The sequence below is a fragment of the Apium graveolens genome, chromosome 10 (genome assembly GCF_009905375.1).
Source record: "Apium graveolens cultivar Ventura chromosome 10, ASM990537v1, whole genome shotgun sequence".
Lineage (NCBI taxonomy): Eukaryota > Viridiplantae > Streptophyta > Magnoliopsida > Apiales > Apiaceae > Apium > Apium graveolens.
The window spans coordinates 240,447,782-240,472,090 of record NC_133656.1 but is presented as its reverse complement, the minus strand read 5'-3'; the positions used below and the strand labels follow the sequence as shown (position 1 = coordinate 240,472,090).

The window sequence follows — 24,309 nt, the reverse complement described above, 5'->3', positions numbered from 1 at the left end:
ATCTTAACTAATATTTTAATGATTTTTAATACAATGTACTGCTATGTGGAAAGCAAAAGTGGTAAAAGGAGGGGCTCCCTCTACTTTATTCTCTTTCTCTCCCCTTTCTTTTTGGTTATCAACCTTATGTTTTTATTCCATTCTTTTCCTACCTAATTTTTGTTTGCTTCCACCTGGAGCCCAAAAGCAGAGAGCCGAGTCGAGTTTTGTCCGAGTCATGTCATGTCGAGTTTTAATTTTTTCTTTTTTAAAACGAGTCAAGCTTGTCCGAGTCATGTCATGTCGAGTTTTAATTTTTTCTTTTTTAAAACGAGTCAAGTCAAGTTGAGTTTAATAACCAAATCAAACACCAGTTTATACGTGAATAGTCGAGTTTAGCCGAATTCAAGCCGACTTCGAACAAAATTAAATTGTAAACTAATAGTACGCATATATATTTTAATCTGCCAATCTTAAAGTATAACTTATAATTTTACGAATTGTATCAAGATCAAATACTAATTTTATATTACAATTATATATGTGCACTCACACTCTACATTTATTTCCCAGTATATTTTATTCTATTTTTTAAGATGAGTTTTAGAAATATATCCAAGGTGAGTTTTAGAAATATATCCAATTTTATTTTAAATTATTTAGACATCCTTAACTTTAGAAATCTTACGTTACCTTTTAAACTATCGATGTCAACATTTTATGATATTTCGATATTCTACTTAACTTTGGTTTATGAAAATCACGAATTGGAGATTTGATAGTTTTCCTTAAAAAAAATAAGTATTAAATTTATAAAAGAAAAAAAGTAGTTAAATATAATAAATGATGAAAAAAATACTAATAAAAATATGTTGTGATTAGTAATAATTTTTTATTTTTAATATATTTAAATTATATCTGAACCGACTTGCCGAGTTCGAGTTAAATAAGCAGAGTTCGAGCCGAACTAGCAAAAACTCGGTTCGACTCGTTTACTTATCTGAATTCATTATCATGTTCATATTCAAATCAGTCGCGTCGAGTTCGCTTAAACGAGCCAATCTAGAATTTTGTTCACGGATGGCCATTTGTAGCTAATTCCATCTGTTCTACTCATTTTTTATAATTTTTTTCGTTACTGTCGCACACATGTATACTCCCTTCATTTTTTATACGCGCTTTGATTTTTAAACACGTATATTAATATATTTTGACCGGGTAATTACAAAAATTATTTTTTAAAAAAATTATGCATAAAATAAACAACATATATTTTAATGAAAGAATGCCCAAAATATAGTACTTTCCAGTTTCAAGTGCCTAGTATACCCACTGGCGGAAGGACGACCCAAAATGCCGACTAACTGCGCATTCCACATATGTGTTTTCATTTTTTTAAATTTTTTGCAAAGAATACGCATGTCTGACATGCATATTCACTGTTTACTGTAACAGTGAATAAGCATCTGACATGCGTATTCTTTTAAAAAATGAATGCGCATGATGGTAATGTGTATTCATTGAGTAAAATGGGCACTCGTTCCCGTCAAGTTGTATTTTGGGCACCTACCCCCAAATGATGAGTATTTTGTTTTTTACCTTATTTTAATTCACACAAAAATTTAAACACATATATTTATAACTATCCGATCAACCATATATTTAAATGTGTGTAAAAATTATAGCGTCTTATATAAAAACACAAAAAGAGTATAAAATATAACTTCATAACTTATTTTGAAATTTTTGTTTCAAATAAAAAATTTAAATTTTAAATTTTTATTCCGAAGGAATTTTTTAAAATATCTATGAAATAATATTTCACATTAACCTAGGAGCAACTCCAAAAGTTTGGTCCAAATTTGGACCGAACCTCGGTCCAAATTTGGACCGAACCCCTCTCCAACTCCAACAGTTTGGTCTAAATTTCGGTCCAAATCTCAAAATGTTTATTTAATTATTTTAAGGTCTTATAATAATAAATATATTATTTTTGTATGATGTAAGATATTATCTTTATATTTTATTATTATTATTATTAATTAATTGTTTTATTTTAAAATTGTTAATAAATGAATAATAAAATTCTAATTAAACTTCAAATATATATGAAAAAATAGTAAACACGTTTAGTTATAATTTTCATAATAAAACATTACATTCAAATAAGAAAAGTACAAATATTAATTAAATCTTAAAACATCGTTAACTAATACTAATTCTCAGGATTAGTATATTTTCCCCACAAATGCTCAATTAGTGCATCTCGAATCGCAATATGAGCCTCCTTATTTCTAATTAGTCGATTTAATTTGTTGGACTAAATTAATAATTTACTTCTCATCGCATTTTCATTTATGTTGTGTTTCAAATTAAGTTTTATGTGTTGTAATATTTATTTTAATATTTGAATGTATTCGTAATTTGAATTCAAGAAATTCAATGATATTTATTTAATTATGTTTAAATATTTGTTAATTTAAATTATTATTTAAATAAATAATAATAATAATAATATCCTAATATCGGTTAATTGCATTTATAAATACCCGAAATCAAAACTTTATTTAATAAACTAAAAGAAATATATTAAAAACTATTATTTTAATCTCGGTCAGGCCGACACTATTCATCGGTCAAAATTTGGACCGAGATTTAAGCCAATCAATCTAAATTTGGAACTTTAGACCACACTTACTTTGACATAATAGTTGTAGAAACAATCTCATAAATCAAGGTGGTATAAACTTGTCTTGTACCACACAAGATTAAAAGTTTGAATTTGTTATCCATATAAAAATTGTTGAAATAGAGATACAGACTTCAAGAACTATCTAGTTCTTTATCTTTTGTTTCTGGTTTTGTGGAGTGAAAATAATACACCACTCGCTAGTCCCATATTACGTTTCTCTTTCTGACTTTTTACACTATTCATTGTAAGCGATTAATTATTAATTTACGTCTAATTTATAAGATCAAATATAATATGAGTGATCTTGTTGGATTCGTATATATAAGTACTTTAATACAATGAAATTTTTATGTTTAATACTAATACGATATTAAAAATATTAACAATCAAAACTGTGCATTGATAAACGTGTCCAATATAAATAGAAAACGTTTTAGGGACGTATGGAGTAATACGATTGATTCCATACTATCAGAGTTTTCTTCTTTTTACGTTCAACGTTCCTTGTGTGGTGTTGATTTGCTGGTCTGCAGCTAGGCTAGGCTAGCTGTGTTACTTACTAAGATTGTGTGTCACATCAGTTAGATCTCTCTATCTCTTTTAAGCTACAACTTTGATTATTCTATACACTTAACTAAGTGTTCATTATCACGGGTTGGTTTGCAAACACTAGTTTAGTTTTACGTCCTCAATTATTTAATTCTACAGTTCCTCCCCTTGTCAGGTATCTCCAACTGTATCTGTCATGTCTGCCCCCACACTCCTGCATTTCTATCAATGCATCCTCTCTTTTTTACTGGTCCCACCGGGTTCTATACGTTTATTATTTGCACGTATTTCGAGACTTTTATAAAGTATAGTTTTATAATATTTTTTTAAAATATTTGTTTTGAATAAAAGTTTAAACTAAAAAAATAATAGAATTATATTTTAAAGAAACATTGAAAATCGTGCCAAAAAGTAACGTATAAAATTTAATGGAGCAGAAAGAGTAGTTTTTATATTATCCCCTCCATCTATTTTGTTAGTAGCTCCTTTTACTACAAATTGTTTTTTGAAGTTAACAAACTAAAATCCACTTGCTCAATGATTCTAGTGAGGAAGAATCGAAAATAATTTGTAAATTTTCGTGGATAGCATTATCACCGAAAATTGACGTGAATCCAGGATGTCATTCTATTTTATCTGTGCTTTATTTTTTGATTTTTTAATTTTTGTAATCCGCAAAAAGTTTTTGCGGACAAGTAGTTGCACAATCATAGATGGACGTGGATCAGCGTCGATAAATAAATAGTAATCCCTCCATTTCTTTTTAATTATCATATTTTGACTTTTCATTATCAAATTAATCAAATTTTGACTAAGATCTAAGTAAGTTATATAATTGAAATTATTTTAAAAAACTATATCATAGGAAATTACAATCAATCTATTTCATTAAGTGATTTCAATTTTTTAAATAATAAACGAATAAATTTCAATCATTGATCAAATTGACCGCTAAAAAATCAAATATAAAAACTAAAAAGAGACGATGTAAATATCAAAGGTAGCGTCTTAAAAAATCATTATATCAATATCTACTTTTAAAAAATCAAAGGGTAACTGATTCGGTTTTAACTGATTCGGTTTTAAACGAGTACTCCGAAAATTGGCAAACTACTAAAATCTTTGAAGATATAACCGAGGAGCACCAATTTCCAAGTTTTATAATGTTGTCGTGAAAAAGGGCAAGGTGGAAAGGCTGGCAGGCAAAAGAAGTAATGGAGTACAGTAAGTTATTTGAAAGACCAAAACTGAAAGTGAGCATGCTCCAACCCTCATCAATGGATTCCACTTATAGCCAATCACCAAACATTCTTGTTCCCCCCAACTCTCACACTCACGTTGTTGCTTCCAAAGTAGTAAATAAAAATGCATGGTTTTGTACTTGCCAATTTCAAAACACTAAAAAGAAATGCAATCTGCGAATTGTAACAGAATTTATACATTAAAACTTTATAAAGGTAAAGGATCGACCTTCTAAACAAGTACTATCCACAAAAATGACCTAGGAACAACAGAGATATATTTGTAACATGCACTCTAAACTAACGACTACCCACTACTCACCACGAGTGTCCTAATTAGTTTAGAGTGTAACTTTAGGGGCTTATCATCCCAAAAATGATCTAAAAATGACATGAATATATATGCAACATGCACACACACTACCCACCACGGGTGTCCTAGTTGTTTTAGAGTGTGACTTCAGGGACTTATCATCCTAAGGTCACAAGTTCGAACCCTCTGGGAGACACAGGAGTAAGTGGATTGTCATGCTCGGTGGGTACGAGTGTGCTAATAATCCTCCAAATTAGTTAAGATGTGCGAAATCTGGCCGAAACACCGGATTAACAAAAAAAAACATGCTGAAAGGAGGCTAACAACTCTTGTTCCACGCTACAGTTTCCAAATTTGAACAACATTTTTTGGATTAAGATGCAGTAATTTTATAAATTTCATTCTATAGTAGAAAGGACGAATAATATTCTGGCGCTAAAAGGAGTTGATTATTAAAGTTGAGCTTAAACGCATGCCATTTATGTTGGATATTTTAGTGTAATTGGATTGAATATTTAATATAATCATAATATTAAATTGAACAAGTCGGGAGAGTGCGGAGTGCACGCTTTGTTCGAGTTTATCGTGATTTTGGTATTATTGTTTATGAGACATATCTATTGGCAGCAGCCACATCTGTTGAAATAAGATGTGTCTGTTAGTTTTAGCCATGTCTGGGATGTGATATGGTTCCGAAGGATACAAAAGACTGAGATGTGTCTATTGGCAAAAGACACATCTGCTGACATCCATATATAGGTGTTGCATTGATCAATTTTAGGGGTTGATTCATTTTCTTGAAATTCACAACAAAAACACATTCTCTCTTCTTGCAGAATTTCTGACTTTATCCGATTGATTTATTTGGGTGAACCACAAATAATTTCAATCCGAAAGTGTTCACATGACTTCAGAAAAATTTAAGTTGCTACCATATTTTCCCAACTTAGATTGAAGTTATTTTTTTTCTGAAGATGACGAACGGAGAATCTGCAAAAGATATGACAAGCGAGTTTGCAAAACTAAGCGAGTTTGCAAAACTGGAAAAGTTTGAGGGTCAGGATTTTAGAAGATGGCAGAAGAAGATGCATTTTCTGTTGACCACGCTGAAGGTTGTGTATGTTCCGAGTACCCCCATGCCAGAAGTGATTGAGAATGAAACTATTGAACGAACAAGGAAGCGCTGCAAATGGGAAAACGATGATTACATCTGCCGTGGTCACATCTTGAACGGTATGTCTGATTCCCTTTTCGATGTATACCTAAATGTTGATTCAGCGAAAGAATTGTGGGATTCTCTTAAATCCAAGTACATGGCAGAAGATGCTTCTAGTAAGAAGTTTCTGGTCAGTAATTTTATGAACTATAAAATGGTCGATTCTAGACCGGTGATGGAACAATACAATGAATTGTTAAGGATTCTGGGACAGATTGTTCAACACAATTTGAAGATGGATGAATCTATCTCTGTTTATGGTGTTATAGACAAACTGCCACCATCATGGAAGGATTTTAAACACACCTTGAAACATAATAAAGATGATATGACGCTGGTTGAACTTGGAAGTCACTTCAGAATTGAAGAGGCTTTGAGAACTCAAGAAATTGAGAATAATCCTAGGGGCAAGAACCAAGTCGGTGATTATTCTGTAAATATGGTTGAAGATGGTGGACCTTTTAAGAAATCTAAGGATGACAAAGGTGATAAACAGAAGTTTAAAGGAAACTACAACTCTTCCAACAAAAAGCCTAAGATGGCATGTTGGAAGTGTGGCAAACCTGGACATTTTAAGAAGGATTGTCGGGTTGGTAAAGGCAAGCAGGAAAAGCAAAATGCTGGTTCAAGTGGATCCAAGGATCCAGAAAAGCAACAAGGTCAGATTTTAATATAAAATTATAATTCTTGTCATAATTATGTATCACTAATATCTGAGGCATTTTATGTGCAGGATGATAATGTTGCTTGGTGGATTGATTCAGGAGCAACGAGTCATGTATGTAAAGATCTTCATTGGTTTATTGACTTTCAACCAATCGAAGATGGATCTATCTTAAAGATGGGAAATATTGCAACTGAAACGATCAAATGACTCGGAAATGTCAAGCTAGTTTTTACTTCTGAAAAATGTATATTATTAAATAATGTGTTGTATGTTCCGGGGATTGGAAAGAATCTCTTGTCCGGTGTAGTATTAAATATGAACAAATTTATGAAAGTGACAAGTATATCTTGTCAAAACAATGGTAATTTTGTTGGTTTTGGCTATTTATGTAATGGTATGTTTATGTTGAATGTAAATACTCCATATAATAAAGAATCTGCTTGTATGGCTTCTACTAGTACTAGCAATAGTTTGAATAAATCAGAATTATGGCATGCTAGACTAGGACATGTACATTATAAAAGAATAAAGGATATGTCAAAAATGAGTCTCATACCTGCTATTGATTTAAACAATGAAAAATGTAAAACATGCACGTTGACAAAGATAACTAGAATGCCTTTTAAAGATGCTAATAGGGTGTCTGATGTATTAGAACTAATATATAGTGATTTATGTGATTTTTATTCTACACCATCATTAGGAAATAAAAAGCATGTAGTTACTTTTATTGATGATGCTTCTAGATATTGTTATGTATATTTGTTGCATGCAAAGGATGAAGCTGTTGATAAAGAAGAAGTAGAGCTACATCAGGGTACCATGATTAAAAATCTACGTACTGATAGAGGAGGAGAGTATTATGATCCAGTATATTTTCGATCTACTGGTATAATACATCAAACCACGGCTCCTTATACACCACAACAAAATGGTGTGGCAGAAAAAAAGAATATGACTTTGAAAAAAATGGTTAATTCCTTGTTATCCTACTCGGGTTTGAGTGAGGGTTTTTGGGGTGAGGCTATGCTAACATCATGTTATTTATTGAATCGAATTCCTAGTAAGAGAAATAAGATTACCCTTATGAACTTTGGTACAAAGAGTCACCAACATTGAGTTTTCTGAGAGTTTGGGGATGTAGAACAGTTGTAAGACTCACTGAACAAAAAAGAAGAAACTTGGGTGAACGAGGTATAGATTGTATTTTTGTTGGTTATGCTGAGCATTCCATCACATATAGATTTTATGTGTTAGAATCAAATGACTATGTGTCTGTGAACTCGATTATTGAGTCAATAGATGTTATCTTTGATGAAAACAGATTTACATCTATGCCTAGGCCAAGGGACATGCTTCAAAATTCTTATAGTAGGAACTCAGTTTCTACTGAAGATGTTAATGGACCGTCTGAACCAAGGAGAAGCACTGGAGCTAGAAAAGTGAAGTCTTTTGGAGATGATTTTCATCTTTATCTAGTTGAAGGTTCTAGAGATGAAATTGAATATCAATACCAATATTATTTTATTATTGAGGATGATCCAAAAACTTTTAGTGAAGCTATGACATCAAGGGATGTTGCATTCTGGAAAGAAGCTATCCAGGATGAGAGGGTTATATCATGAATAATAATACATGGGAATTGAGTGATCTGCCCCCTGGCTGTAAAGTATTGGGAAACAGATGGATCTTCAAAAGGAAAATAAAGGTGGACGGTACAATAGACAAGTTTAAAGCTAGATTGGTTATCCAAGGCTTTAGACAAAAAGAAGGGATTGATTATATTGATACTTATGCTCCTGTTGCTAGGACTTTCACTATTAGGTTGTTAATAGCACTTGATGTTATACACAACCTTGTCATTCATCAAATGGATGTGAAAATTGCATTCTTGAATGGTGAGTTAGATGAAGAGATTTATATGAAACAACCCGAAGGGTTTGTTATGCCTGGTTATGAAAACAAGGTGTGTAAGTTGAAGAAATCACTTTATGGTTTAAAACAAACACCGAAAGATTGGCATGAATAATTTGATTATGTGGTCTTGTCTAATGGTTATTTTCTTAACCAAGCAGACAAATGTGTATATAGCAAATTTGATGCTTTTGGTAAGGGAGTTATAATTTGTTTATATGTGGATGACATGTTGATTTTTGGTACTAACCAAAATCAAGTAAATAAAACAAAAAGGTTCTTGTCAACTAATTTTGATATGAAAGACATGGGGGAGGCTGAGGTGATTCTTGGTATAAAGATCAAGCGTGAGAACAATGGTATTTCAATTTCTCAATCTCATTATATTGAAAAGATTTAACTTTAAAGATTGTTCTCCTATTAGCACTCCTCTTGATCCTAGTATTAAACTCCTACCTAATAAGGGTGTGGCAGTATCTCAACTTAAATACTCAAGGGCTATTGGTAGTCTTATGTATGCCATGATAAGCACTAGGCCAGAAATTGCCTATGTTGTTGGAAAGCTTAGTAAGTATACAAGCAAACAAAGTTCACATCATTGGCAAACCTTAAGCCGAGTGTTCAAATACTTGAAAGGAACCGTGGATTATGGTCTGATATATATTGGATTTCCTTCGGTTATTGAAGGTCATTCAGATGCAAGTTGGATTTCCAATAAGGAAGATCATTCTTCCACAAGTGGCTGGGTATTCCTTCTTGGAGGAGGTGCTATCTCTTGGACATCAAAGAAACAGAGTTGCATTACTGATTCAACGATGAAATCTGAATTTATGACATTATCAGCGGCTGGTAAAGAAGCTGAATGGCTAAGAAATCTGATTTATGAGATTCCATTGTAGCCTAAACCGATATCACCCATATCTATCAGATGTGATAGTGAGTCTACCTTGCCTAATGCTTATAGACAAGTGTTCAAAGGCAAGTCTAGACACTTAGGTGTTAGACACAGCATGATTCGTGAGCTTATCATGCACGGTGTTATACCAGTGGAGTTTATAAGAACTCAACATAATTTAGCCGATCATATAACCAAAGGGTTGAGTAGAGATCTTGTGCACAAGTCGGCTGTGAGGATGGGATTGAAGTCCATCTAAAAGTCTCTCATGTTGAGAAACCAAATTCTCACCTAATATTACATTAGGTGCTGAACTCAATGTGGAAAGCTTAACATCTAGAGATTGGAACACATTAGAAGTATCATCCCCAAGTATGTGTTCAGACCTGCAAGTTGAGGAGGTTGAAGCTTATCTTCTTAATAGTTCTTTTGAAAAATTGCATATGCAGGTACGAGATACCTATTTGAGCATGAAGTTTAGCCGCTTCAAAAAGATAGGACTTGGCTTTTATATGCTTATGAAGGATTAGGACACAAGGCTAGTAAAAGATAGTGTCAAGTAAGAACAATTTGAGAATGTAAATTTATGTGTATATTATTTTCGTGTATTCTCTATGAATAGTAGAGGTTCAATCTATAGTGATATCTTGATATTCGAATATATGGAATGTGTAATATACTAATATGAAATTCAATCGTCACGATATTTCATTTATGCATGAATTTGTTGTTTGTTGTGAATTTATTTTAGTTAATCATGGATTACGCTAAAATGGGGGAGGATTGTTGGATATTTTAGTGTAATTGGATTGACTAGTTAATCAATATAATCATAATATTAAATTGAACAAGACCTATTGACATAAGATGTGTCTGTTAGTTTTAGCCATGACTGTTAGACTGAGATGTGTCTATTGGCAAAAGAATGAGATGTGTCTGTTGGCAAAAGACACATCTGTTAACATCCATATATAGGTGTTGCATTGATCAATTTTAGGGGTTGGTTCATTTTCTTAAAATTCACGACAAAAACACATTCTCTCTTGTTGCAGAATTTCCGACTTTATCCGATTGATTTATTTGGGTGAACCACAAATAACTTCAATTTGAAAGTGTTCACACGACTTCAGAAAAATCCAAGTTAATAACATATTTTCCCAACAATTTAAAACATAAAGGACTTAATACGGTCCTATCAAGTCACACTTTCACAATCCTGAACGACATGGGATATCTAAAACGGGTATTAGCTATTGTGTTACTGATAGTTTCATCTATACTTCTATCTCTAGCATTTATATATGATCTGCCAAAATGCAGCTATGAAACTTGCCCGCTTAGTATTTTAGAACTGATAGATTGTCATTTTAATAAGAAGCCTGGAGAGCAGAACAAACTTTTTTAGTCTTCTGCAAAATCCGGAGAAAGGTCAAAACAAAATGAAAAAATTAAGTCAAAGTTTATCTCATTGCACTATTGCAGTACTAATAAAAGAAGCCGATTAAAAGAAACTTTTGTGAGAGAGCCTAATATTCATATAAGCATAGTGACTCGAATTCGGTTGGGATGTGTCTTGCCTCGATCCTTTCTGCAATGTGTAACTGTGTCACTATACCAACACAATCTTAAGGCACTATCTACATTGACTACATTACCCTGAGTTCCCATGGCTGCCTAGCTATCCCTATCGATTAATAATGGTGGAAGTGATATATAATAAAACCTATCGATTAAAAATGGTGGAAGCGATATATAATAAAACTATTAGGCTGCTTGAAATGTAGACTCTAAAATCTTGGCTGACCCAAATTAATAACTAATTCTTCATCCGGAAGCTAATTGCACTTTCGCTACTAAAGATTCAGCTTTTCAGTATGTTTAATAGCTAAAAAGAACTCAAGCTAATATCTTCTTACTACATGTCCTGAATACGGGTTTCCTTTTTTCAATTTTTCGATACAGCAGTTTCTAGCTTGAAAATCAAGATGCGGTTAATGTACTCTTAAGCAATAAACATATACTAATAAACTAGAGAAAATTCTGGTACCCTATGGCAAAATTTTAATTGAGTGTCTCAAAATATTTTACAGAAAGTAAACAATTACATAATTAAGATATTTCGAGAAGGCTAGTCATATCAGATTGTGTTATAATGCACATCATGCAAAAAAGGTATATGCACCAATTCCATCTTTTCTCAGCTTTCACTTGATTTACATTTTAGCCATCATGGAATCCCCTACCTAGCCTAGCTATATTATCAAGCTTTCCATGTTCCATCTCCTTAAATTTTCACATTATTATGAGGAATAAAGATGGTCAACTAACTACTACAATACAAGACACACATATATAATTTTTCAAGTGGTAACTCAAATTAAAAGAGTAAGAAATGAGGATACTCCAAATCGCATAAGTGAATCATCTTTTCAAAACAAAACTGATAGCAGTTGCACATTGCCGAAAATATAAAAAAACATATGAGAAAGCGAACATAATATTTTGAAAATGACAAAAGCCTTGGTTTATCAAATGACTAACCCAGACTTCATCTGCACTCAACGCCTACTTCAGCAGCCCTCTGAGGTTTATTTTTCCGCCTGCTTCCATTTTGCCTGAACCCAGCAGGCTTTACAGAATCATTACCATTGATTTTAATCTCACTGCCACTTTCGTCCTCAACCGTTCCATTATTTCCATTGATCTCTGAAGCTCTTCCCCTTTTTCTACCACTCTCCACACCAGATTCTGTGTTAGTATTCTCAGAGAGAACACCGTTCATATTTTCCCCATCATCAAAATTTTCAGCTTCTTCTTTATCCTTAGTTTCACTCTTGGATATCTTCAGTGGCCTTCCTCTTCTCTTAGCCGGCATCTTCTCTTCCTCACCACTACCATGATCTTCATGAGCTGCTACTAGGGTCTGTTTCTTCGCTTTCCCTCTGTTTCTGCCCATAGTACAACCGAAAAGAAAAACAACAAAAACACCTAACAAAAGTGATCTGCAACAGGTAATTAACACATAAATCAAGGCCTTAGCTTTAAACTAATCACATCCCTACAACAAACAAGAAATGAAGCAAAAACAATACGAAAACAATCCATTCACCCTAAATACAAATTCAATCCTCCTATCAAGCATCCTAGAAAGTTCGAATAACGGCTAATCAAAAGTCTCCATTACATAGATAGGAAACATAATCAGATTATGTTATGCTAACTTAGTGATAAAGTATATCCTCTAAAGTACTTATTATGAATACAATTTGCCAACATGAATACCAATTCATACAGAGCTCAAAAATCAAATCTTTATTTAACCACACTAATCCAAATACAAAGAAATGGCTAAAACAAACAAGGGTTCATTTAATCAAATCTAAATACTAAATAAAAAAACAAAGAAAACCAAAATCAAGCATTAGTATCAAACTATCTAAACAATAAAGAATTAAATCCAAACATACTTAAAAGAACACTAGATAAACATAAATTCAAACAACTTATCTAACCAATTTAAAATTAAAGAAAAACAAGAAGAACATAAAAACAAGATTTGATTTTTATCATGAATTTGTTTAAAAAAACAGAAAAATAAGACAAAGGGGTAGCATTAAACATAAAAAAGAAGAGATTTAAAACATACCCAAATGAAGCTAATCAAACACTAGTTGAAGTAGAGTAAACAAGAGGAGAGAGTGTAAGTATAGTATGTAAGTGTGTGTGTGTATAGAAATGAAGTGAAGTGAAAAAAACTATCCAGTAGTGAAAACAGAAAAGATCCAAACATTACGATGTCCATTCTTATTTTAGTATTTAATTTTATGGATGTGTGCTTGCTGGGAGATTGGTAGATAAATAATCATTATTTATTATTGTTAATTATTAATGTGCTTAAATTAAGGTAGATGAGAAAAATTACACTAATCAGTGTATGAAAATAAATATCAGGACAAGGGCCCACCTCGCCAACTAGGTGAAGTTCACTCGTTTTTTAGTTTTGACCTAGTGCAAGTAATCCACTATTTTGAACCTCAAATAAAAAAAAAATAAAAAAAAATTATTAAATATTAGTTATGTTTAATGTATAATAAGTATACGAGAATATAAAATATGGAGAGAAAGTTATATCTCATTTCATTAGCTAAATGAGCTATTTATAGTAGTTGGTTTACAAGTCTTACTAAGTAAGCTATTCAATTTTTTTATTAAGTATTACAAAACTTCATTGATAACCTTTACAAGTCTTACTGATTAAGTTTCATAAGAAGCTGTGCAAGTCTACCTCGGTAAGATTTGAGAGACTTTTCGATACGCTTTGACAATCACTTTATATTTATTCAAATATTTTAACAAAATACATTAAGCTATATTTCAAGTAAGAATAGGGCTGAGCAAAACCGAATCGAACTGTGTTAATTGAGTTCGGTTCGATATTAATTTTTCAGAACTCCGGTCTATTCGGTTCGGACATCGAAAGAAAATTTGGTTCGATCTGGTTCATGTAAAAAATATTTCGAACCGAAACGAATAGACCGAATAAACCAAATCATAAATACTATAATTTTATTTATATATATTTTACATATATTTTAAAAATTATAATTTGTAATTGTATTTATAGTATGATATCATCTTTTTGACATGTTACTTTATTTTTAATACCCAGTTTGGTATTTTTAACGAGACTATCAATATTAAAAGTAAAATTTCACATTATAGGTTTTAATAAAATTTTAATCGGGTAGCATATAATTTGTCGGTTCCATAAATGCAGACACACACATGTATACTCCATTAACATGCCTCCAAAAGAATTTATCTAATGGGCTGACCCAGCTCCGATGTGTTTATGATTGAATCCTAAAAGCCTATATTTTCCTGGGCCTACAAAATTGGCCCATATAATATTCTTTTGGTCCCCAGTTCAATTCTCGCTGGAAACCAATACAACTATAAATGTATTCGTGACACTTTGCTTCTTGTATTATTACTGCCTACCAGATTCCGCATCTAACATGTGCCCACGCCACACACTAAAAGTGCTGCTTGATTTATAAAATTGCAAGAGCTATTATATAGTCAATGCTCGAAATCTTTGAAGCGAAAACCGTTTGTATCACGAGTTTCCAACCTGTTTAACGAGAAACGAATAAGATTTCAATACAAAAATGTCTTAGAAACATTTCCGTTAACCAAGTTAAAAGTCCGTGATCCGCGCGGATATATATGATGCCATTACACAAAATCCTGGCTATTAAACAACAATAGCTTGACATTCTAGGACCAGAGCCATAAAATGAATTCAAGCTGCAGACTTCTTTAATTTTCATTGCACCACATAACTGTAATTACATTATGTTAAATTACAGATTTATAGTTTACTCTATTCGATTCTGTTTCTGGAGATCATACATCTGTTTTAGCGCTCTTCCCTGTTCTTCAATTCTCAGCTGCAGAGTTCTTTGATTCTATTCAGTAAAACCAAAATGCATTAGTTTTATCATCATCATTTTATCAACCATGTCTGTATTGAAAGTTCATATGCTCAATCTCTACCTCTAGTTCCTCGTGAAGACGCCTTTGGATGTCTAGTTGCATCTGAAGTGATTCTTTCAAGTACAAGCCACTGCATTATGGGATGTTACCAAGCTAAATTCATCAAATACAAATATAAAGTACGTAAAGAATTCAGTAGGACGGAGGGAGTATCATAGTGTAGTAATATGTTCCGATTTTCAGCAAGTTAAAAATCAACAACACTACCTTTTAGTCTCGGACTCTTCCACATCACTCTCCCCTGTCTGTTTTTCAGGATTTCCTGCAACAGAATGCAGATATAAATTTTCAAGAACTACAGCATAACATGGTACCATTATTATTTGTACTAATGAAATTAAATTTTCTCAGATCTAAAACATAATAAGTGAAAGTTTACCTTCTTCTGAATCCAGCGTAGATTTTGCAATTTGATGTTCCTGTTTAAGTAAAATAAAGCAACAATAATAACGTTAATCGTTTAATCTGAGGTAGTGTGGACATCAGAAAGATCATTTACATGAGGCTAGAACAACACAGATCTCTGAAAATAGTGCAAGTTGAAGCAGAGAACAAAGACTATCTGTAAATATATCAGAAATTTAGTACCTACCATCAGAGGTTAAACAAGAAGTAGCGAATAAGCAGAATGCAGAGAAGAGATGGCAATACTGAGAATGTATTAACTGACAGCTGGTAGCAATACTTATGCACAATCTCATAATTATAATTTTAATAACATGTATATTATTTCTACGTGTTAAGGATGCACAATTATGTTCTATTCTTGATTTTCATGAACCTCAAACCACCCGAGATAAAAGAATGCAAGATAGGGCATGCTAGCTATTAGCCTACTAGACAAGAATGGTGTTGTATACTAGAGGCATGAGTATTGTAAAAATCGATAATAAATGGACTGGTTCTGTAATCTTCAAGGCAAGAGATACAACTCAAAAGTTTTCCCTTTGTCCTTTTATCAAGTTGAACCCTAATGCCAATTGTGTAAATGAATTTTATGTTTCTTTTAACATTTGCGAAAATGGCTTATAAGCTAGTATTCATAGCTAAGTGATAAACCTTTAACACTAAGCTATTACATTGCATTTTACAGAAGACAAATTAAGTGCATTTGATTAGAACTATAAACCTTTTTTACTCCAATCCGAATTCAAATTATAGAAATAAGCTCATTTTTCAAGACAACCAGTGAACTTGAAATGAATATATAAAGTAGTAAGATTGTTGCATTTTTAATCAACCTCGACTGAGCGCTGCAGATTGTCATTACTTCTCGTAATCAATGGCTCATCAGGAGGTGGTGGTTCAGTTGATGACTTCTGAGATTCAAAAACACTTGTGGTTTTATGTTGTTGCAGATCAAATATCTGCTTCAGCTGTTTCCCTTTCTCTTCTATTCTCAACTGCAGCTGTCTTTCAATCTTTTCAACAACCAAAAATGCACATTCATATTAGTCAAGTTTGTATTCTAAAGAAATGAGAAGTTATTTACATTTCATATTCAATATTTATCCTTTGTGATGCTTTACTCAAAAGTGCTTTCATTAATTTATACCTCTAGTTGCTCATGAAGACGCCTTTGGACGTCTAGTTGCATCTGTAGCGCTTCCTTCAAATACATGCCACTGCATTGCAAATAGTTTTTATGTTAAACTCGAGTAAATTGAAATCAAATGTGAACCAGAAGAGCTCTCAGAGTCAGATTCTGGGGATAATTTCCAATCGATGATTAAGTAAAGTATCAAAAGAGTTTACGTCTTAGTTCCAATCTGTTCTGTGTCACTCATGCTTGTCTGTCTCTCAGATTTTCCTGCAACAAATAAGCGAAATTAATTTATAGAGCTTGACCGACCACAGTTCGGCTTAATTCTTATGTGTTGTTAAACTGTGTATTGATGGTTGTTTTAAAGACACTAGCAAAAAACATTATGTTGTATAGAATTACCTTCTGCAGACTCTGGCACATACATAGCAATTCGATATTTCTGCAAAAGAAGATCAATTATGAGAAAACAAACAAAATTATTAGGAAAATCAATTTGATGCACAATTCTTTCCTGACTCATGAGTTTTATTAACCTCAAATCACCCAAGAAGAAAGAATACAAGATAGGGCATGCTAGTGGCCTACTAGACAAGAATGGTGTTGTATACTAGAGGCATAAATATTGTAAAAATTGAAAATGAATAGACTGGTTCTGTAATCTTCAAGGCAAGAGATAAAACTCAAAAGTTTTCCCTTTGTCCTTTTATCAAGTTGAATAGTATTAATACCAATAGTATAAATGAATTTTTGTTTCTTTTAATTTTTTCGAATATGGCTTACCTTTAGCAGTAGGCTATCACATCGCGCTCTGTTTAATTTGTTTTACTTGGCACTGCTTGATCATTTTTATCTGTACCATGTAATTAAGCAATACATTAAGACCTATGGGCCATTACATTAAGGTGCTTAATCATAAGAAAAAGAGCAGTAAAATGAACCATCAAGAACTTCAAAATATGACATGGACACTTAATATCTTCTCCACCTTCATTCGAAATCATGAACAAAGATATCATAGCCCTTGTAGCTAGAGCCGGCAAGAAATCATAGCCCAAGTAGATGTAACCAGTAAAAAAGATAAGCTGCAAGTGTTCATTTCCTCATTAAGGGCTTCCAAAGCTTTCATTTCACCTTCAAACATGTTCATCCCTCGTATAATATTAAATGCTTTTCAGAAATGTTAAGTGTTATCAGACTGTCTATTGTCTACTGATGGTTTAGCTAAGAAACTGAAATACAATGGACACTGCAGTGAAAATACAAAGAAGAATATGAAACAAAATTGTTCAGGACAAAAATGGTGTACTGGTGTTGTAAACTAGGGCCAGAAGTATTGGAAAAACCGATGATTAAATGACTAGTTCTATTAGCCAAGAATCGCAATGTTTCCTTTTGTCCTTCAACGAAGTTGAATCAATACTAATATTTTAAATGAATTTGTTTGTCTCTCTTAATTCTAGTCTGCATCTTTTGATCATTTATCTGTACCAAGCAATTAAGTAAATTTTTGATAAACCTGAAGATACACTTCATCAAGCAAATTATTGTCAGCAGTAGCGCCAATTATGTCATCTTGAAAAATGTTTGAACTATGGAGACCTAAAAATGTCTGTCGGGAATGTTAAATATAAGATCCTATTGGGGTCTTCCTCTAACACGTTGAGGTTTTAGAGTAACTAGTTCCTTGACATGGTATCAGAGCTCAGGCTGGCCTTCCTCTAACACCTTAAGATTTTAGACGGATAGGTTACATTACTTAACACGGAAATATAAATTTCATCTTCTTCAAAGTATGTAAAAATGACGACATTTAAGTTACTTATTTGCTGAGCATGATTTAGTACACTAGGGGAGGAGCAGAAGCAGATCCAGCACTTGGCTGGTAGAAATGTTAAGCAGTTGCTTTTCTTCTAGCTCTGAATTATTCAATTCTGCGCCAGTGCTTCCATTTACAAATATGGGTCTTAAAGGATGAGAAATAAGCAGATAACAGAAGTGAACATCTTACTAACTGGACTTTGGCCCGGAGACATAAAGAATTATAGGTGAAAATTTTGATTGTAACTGATACCTAGTTTCACAGTTATAATCAAATTTGAATAATTTTCACAAAAATTGGGATCGTATCTGAATCAAGTCCGGACTACTGACAACAATGTTTAGCGCTGTAGTGTTCTTGTAACCTCAACCAGATAACAAATTTGAATAAATAATAAATTGAGATGATTCCTTTTGTCATTTTCTATGGCTGAATCATACTATCAATATTTTACTCGACTTTGTTTGACAGCGTTATCTTTAAATTTTAGTTTGCGTCCTTTCATCAATTTCTTTATACCAAGGGATTGTATGATAAAGGTACACTCCATGCATCAAGCAAATAAAAAATGTTCGTTTTCTTAATTTAATGATGTTCAATTAGGGGTTGGTCCTGCAATCTACCTCCAACTAGAGATTGCAAGTATTCTAATCAAAATTACAAAAATAGATAGAAGACAGATAGAATATATCCAACAGAGGCAAGGCCTAGAAGGCCCCCTTGTGAGGTTTTCTACAAGAATCTGATTTTATATTCAGAAAAGATCGAATGCACACCCATATGCAAACATGTACAATGTACATTTATACTACTATACGTGCTGGCGGAATTGTATGGAGTTGAGGTTGGCAACTGGGAACAGACCATCCCTCTGAAATTCGATACTATTACTGATTATTAATGAGTTCAGAAAAAATATCAGTAACTCTGCTTGTTTATGGTAAAAGAAAATATCAGTAATTCTTCCATTGTTCTTATTTCAATTTTTTTTATTCCCTGCCTCGATTTCAATCTATTTCTCCTCCAACTATATGCACACACACACATTCAGAAAATTATTGTTAATGAGGGAAAGTCGGAGATAATTTAGGCAGAAGGGACCCTGGAGAAAAAGGGTCCGCGTGATCCTATTGTTTGAATCAATTTGAACTTTCTTTTGCTATGTAAAGATTACAAATTTCTGCTTCTCCTGCAATGACTAATTGTCTGATACAGCGATTTTCCTTGAGTCCTTGTTCTTTGATTGTTTTTGGAGAAAATATGATCACTTCCTCAACTGGTTCAGTTTCAATTCTGACAATAGTTTGGAGACCTCAACACCAGTGATAAACAAGTTTGGAAATTCTATTCTTTAGGAATGGTCTGAATTTTGAATGGACTCTATTTTAATCCTTTACAGAAGACAAGGTAGGTACATTTGTTTAAAACTATAAAGCTCTTTTTACTCCAATCCGAATTCAAATTACAGAAATAAGCTCATTTTTCAAGACAACCAGTAAACTTGAAATGAAGTATAAAGTAGAATTGCTGCATTGTTTAATCAATCTCGACGAGGTGCTGCAGATTGTCATCACTTTTCGTAATCAATGGATCATCAGGGGGTGGTGGTTCAGTTGATGACTTCTGAGATTCAACAACACTTGTGGTTTTATGTTGTTGCAGATCAAACATCTGCTTCAGCTGTTTCCCTTGTTCTTCTATTCTCAATTGCAGATGTTTTTGAATCTTTTTAACAAACAAAATGCACATGCATATTAGTCAGTACTCTAAAGAGATGAGAAGTTACTACATTTCCTATTCAATACTTATCCTCGACGATGTTTTACTCAAAAGTGCTTTCATGAATTTATACCTCTAATTGCTCATGAAGACGCCTTTGGACGTCTAGTTGCATCTGTAGCGCTTCCTTGAAATACATGCTACTGCATTGAAAATAGTTTTTATGTTAAACTCGACTAAAAAGAAATCAAATATGAATCAGAAGAACTCTCAGAGTTAAATTCTGGGGATAATTTATAATCGATGATTAAGTATCAAAAGATTTTACGTCTTAGTTCCAATCTGTTCTGTGTCACTCGTGCTTGTCTGTTTCTCAGATTTTCCTGCAACAAATAAGAGAAATTAATCTATAGAGCTCCACCGACCACAGTTTGTCTTACTTCTTATGTGTTTTTAAACTGTGTATTGATAATCTATTCAAGAAACTGGAAATAAACAGTATGTTGTTAAAATCTACCTTCTGCAGAGTCTGGCATATACTTAGCAATTCGATACTTCTGCAAAAGAATATCAATTATGAACACGATATATTTTGATCAAATATAGATCTCGGTGAAATCAAATATAGTTTAAAACAAAGTTTTTATGATAAAGTTGGAACCTGCAAATGACTTTTTACATGATAGATTGTCAATACATCAGATTCCATCAATCTTAATATTGCCTTTGGTGTTGCCTCTGTTAATATATATGAAAACAACCATTAACCATCAACTCTTTTTCTCAAAACTGATTAAAGTGATATGCCTCTTAGGTTAAAAAATATCATACTTTCAGATCCACCAAGACGATTTACGCACTCAACAAACTGATCATGGAGATCTTGACTCCATCTTATGCGCGTTTTACATGAATTAGCAGCTGAAGCAGAAGGAACTGCAGCATTACCACTAGCTCCTGCAGATTGCCCCATATTTGTAACTTGATATCCATATGAATTGTGTGAGAGCTGTAAAATGATCATTGACCTTAATCTTAGTTATACAGAAAATAAAGAACTACCAATAAAAACATATAAAAAGGAAAAAGTACTTACAGAAATACCACTATCTCCATCACAAGGAACTGATGCTTGCCTCTTCTCAGGAGTATCATAATTATCTTCAAACAACTTTCTTTTAAGCTGCATAATCCGGTCTCTCTCCGAGTAAGATTTCTCAGAAATGCAAGAGCCAGCTTTTGTAGCTGACTCAAAAGATGCAAAGCCTGTCTTGGCTTGCTCCAATGATGATTGATCAACATACAAAGTTTCACCAACAGATTGCTGCAAACAAGGTATCTGGTTTGTTATTTCAGGGCATAAATTAGGATTATTTTCCGGATAATCATAACAAGGCAAGCCCATGTATCTTTCAGTTGCAAAAAAGGCAGATCCTGGTGAACCAATATGACTCATTATGGTGCTTGCTAAATTAGCATGATCACTGCTATTTTGTGACCCTTCTACAAAAACTCCAGTCTGAACACCACTCTGTTGCGAAAAATGCTTTGCATGATCCAAATTAAAACCATCTACCAATCCATGATTCTGATAAATACTTCCCTGAACACAAACCTTCTGGAATTTCATTCTCCAAATAATCAAAACACTCAATATCCAACTCCCTTGACTAACAAAACCCTAGCTCATCAGCAATCATTTATAGAATTTCTTCAATTTTACGCGTAAAAAACCAACAAAAATACCATCAGCACAAGCATATCAGGATGCAGATAAGAAGCACAAAACCTGCAGAGCCACTGTTGGATAATAGTGACTAGTGCATTCTTGATTCTTTGTGATATATAACAGCACAATATGCTGCACAACCTACAAGACTTGATATATAAGATACAAGAATATGTCAAATTTTGCAATGGACAGAGGCCATAAGATTGATTCCTTTGTATGGATATGAATGAACAGCTCAGCTTTTGACAATCACAGAGCCTAAAACTGAATAGGCCTAGTGTAAAACAAATATGTCCATGATAATTTCTATTGCTCAGATTTAAAATAGTTTATTGGATTATAATATTCATGACCAACTAAATGGTGCCACAAGGATCTCCAATGAGAATAAAAGTTGAATAATAAAGAGACCAGAAGAATTTAATAAGAAAAATGGAATATGTGCAATTTTAATGGGATTCCTGGTGTTCTGCTTTTCTTGTCCTTTTTTTTTCTTTTTGATTCCTAATTTGTTCTTCCTTTTTCTATAATTCTTCTTTTGTGTTTAACATTAGCAATGGAAGAATATAAGCCGGATTATGTTTAAGCAAGTTTTAAATTATGTATGCATGTGCTTTAAGTTTTAACTAGTGATGTTCGTATTAATACATGCGGAGTTCATTAATTTTTTTTAAAAAAATAACTAATAACTAATTAACACATTATCATTCTAAACCATTTTGAAACGCATTTCTGGTAAGGTTAAAATTATTCTAGTTAATTGGTGATGCAGTTGAAACTCACGTAGATTCAGTGTTACATATTTCGGAAATCAGAGTTATTTTGTTGAGGTACCGATTTGCGATTTATCGGACTATTTTAAAAAATCAGATGATTTATCGACGATTTATCGGAAATCGGTCAAATATTTTTAATTAAATTTTGAGTCATGTATCAATGATTTTTGAAAAATCAACCGATTTTTATAATAGAGCTTAGATTATTGACCGAAAACTCTAATTGGTATATCAAAGAAATGAGGAAACTAGTAGACGAGGACATGATAAGCTTTTTTTATAACTTCTCAAGTGTCAGTACTTAACATAGTACATATTGTGCCCGTTTGAGAAATCTTAAAATAGGTAATTTATCACTTAAAATGATTAATTGCGAAATAAGGGATAAATTTTATAAGTGTTTGGATAAATTTACTTATATGTCAGAAGTTTTTTTTACTTAAATGAATTAAAACAAATAATTATTAAATACAATTATCTTAGTTCATGAATCTTAAATTAGAAAATATTTAAAAATTTATATTTTAAAATCAAAACTTTAAAAAAAATGAAAATAAGTTGAAAAAAAGTACGTCACTGTCAACTTTCCACTTATCAGCTTATAAGTTGTGAATTCAACTTATAAGTTGGTTCGACAAACAGTCATCAATAAGTTGTCACGAACTTATAAGTCAAACGTAGCTTATAAGCTAGTAGCCAAACATGCCCATTATAAGCTTCTAAAATGTACTACTACAATTTATAATAAATTTTAATCATCTTCGTACTCATATTATTAGCTTTACTATGAGCCTATGAGTTGAACAGATGTTTTAATTAATTTAAGTTTGGTCTGAAATTATCATGCTTGCCATGTACTATAATATGATATGTTGCAATATTAATACATTTCATATGTGTTTAGAAAAAAATAAGCATACGTAAAAATTATTGAAATCATCGTCCTGTACACGGATTTTTGAGCTCCCGTAAGAGGGAACAAATCATTTACATGCTTACACAACAGTTGGGAGATTAGACCCGACAATTTTGGACACGAAACGACAAGAAAATTTAGTGTTTGTGTTTGTCATTTTAGTACACGACATGAAAATATACAAACACAAAAGTACATGACCGAAATTTAGTGTCGGATTTGTGTTTTTCCTTCGAGTACACGACACGATACGAAGTATACGATATAAATAAATATTATAATTAAATAGTAATATTTATAATGTATATAGCTATATTTATAATAGACATATGCATATTCATTTTTAAAATAATTACTTAATCTTATAATATGTATATAAATGTGATCTAAATATATATATTTAATATATTTTATAAAAAATTACCTAAAAATTTTATATTTTTAATTATTTATTAATTTATTTTAATTAATATTAATATTCGATTTTACACGAAAAATACGACACGAAATGACACGAAACGAAAGTACACGAACCCTAAACATATTGGTTTTGTATTTGACCTTCAAGTACACGAAACACGAAAATACACGACACGAAAATATACAACACGAACGAATTGTGAGGTATATGTGAGATGATGTTTGGAATGGTATGTTATAAAAAGTCTTTCCTCGATAGCGTGCGATATTGATACATTTCGTACAGGGTTCGAAAAGAATAGAAAATTTGGGTAAAAAAATAAATATAAGAATAAGTTGTAAAAATTATTGAAATC

The 24,309-nt window shown here is 32.3% G+C and overlaps 4 protein-coding genes across 5 annotated transcripts; 1 reads left to right on the top strand and 3 right to left on the bottom strand.

Annotated features, from left to right (window-relative positions):
* The first annotated feature begins 8,878 nt into the window (after window positions 1-8,878).
* LOC141692188 (secreted RxLR effector protein 161-like) lies at window positions 8,879-9,470 on the top strand. Its single transcript, XM_074496922.1, has 2 exons — window positions 8,879-8,930; window positions 8,980-9,470. Exons 1-2 carry the CDS (start codon window positions 8,879-8,881, stop codon window positions 9,468-9,470), a joined length of 543 nt encoding a protein of 180 aa, XP_074353023.1.
* A 2,404-nt stretch (window positions 9,471-11,874) lies between these two features.
* LOC141688866 (uncharacterized) lies at window positions 11,875-13,321 on the bottom strand. The gene is made up of 2 exons (XM_074492988.1): window positions 13,113-13,321; window positions 11,875-12,468 (listed from the first exon to the last, which is right to left on the bottom strand). Exon 2 carries the CDS (start codon window positions 12,420-12,422, stop codon window positions 12,015-12,017), a length of 408 nt encoding a protein of 135 aa, XP_074349089.1. The 5' UTR covers window positions 12,423-12,468; window positions 13,113-13,321; the 3' UTR covers window positions 11,875-12,014.
* A 1,293-nt stretch (window positions 13,322-14,614) lies between these two features.
* LOC141693885 (uncharacterized) lies at window positions 14,615-17,199 on the bottom strand. Of its 2 annotated transcripts, XM_074499076.1 has the most exons (9): window positions 17,105-17,199; window positions 16,971-17,010; window positions 16,781-16,835; window positions 16,581-16,650; window positions 16,267-16,446; window positions 15,405-15,444; window positions 15,233-15,287; window positions 15,026-15,095; window positions 14,615-14,937 (listed from the first exon to the last, which is right to left on the bottom strand). In XM_074499076.1, exons 2-9 carry the CDS (start codon window positions 16,993-16,995, stop codon window positions 14,848-14,850), a joined length of 585 nt encoding a protein of 194 aa, XP_074355177.1. In that variant the 5' UTR covers window positions 16,996-17,010; window positions 17,105-17,199; the 3' UTR covers window positions 14,615-14,847. The 2 variants fall into 2 exon arrangements, with proteins under 2 accessions (XP_074355177.1, XP_074355176.1); XM_074499075.1 differs by having other exon boundaries at window positions 16,971-17,188.
* Window positions 17,200-19,753: 2,554 nt separating this feature from the next.
* LOC141688871 (uncharacterized) lies at window positions 19,754-22,218 on the bottom strand. Its single transcript, XM_074492995.1, has 7 exons — window positions 21,206-22,218; window positions 20,941-21,118; window positions 20,771-20,847; window positions 20,627-20,666; window positions 20,438-20,492; window positions 20,243-20,312; window positions 19,754-20,115 (listed from the first exon to the last, which is right to left on the bottom strand). The coding sequence occupies exons 1-7, from the start codon at window positions 21,737-21,739 to the stop codon at window positions 19,927-19,929; spliced, it is 1,143 nt and encodes a 380-aa protein (XP_074349096.1). The 5' UTR covers window positions 21,740-22,218; the 3' UTR covers window positions 19,754-19,926.
* Between the last annotated feature and the right edge of the window lie 2,091 nt (window positions 22,219-24,309).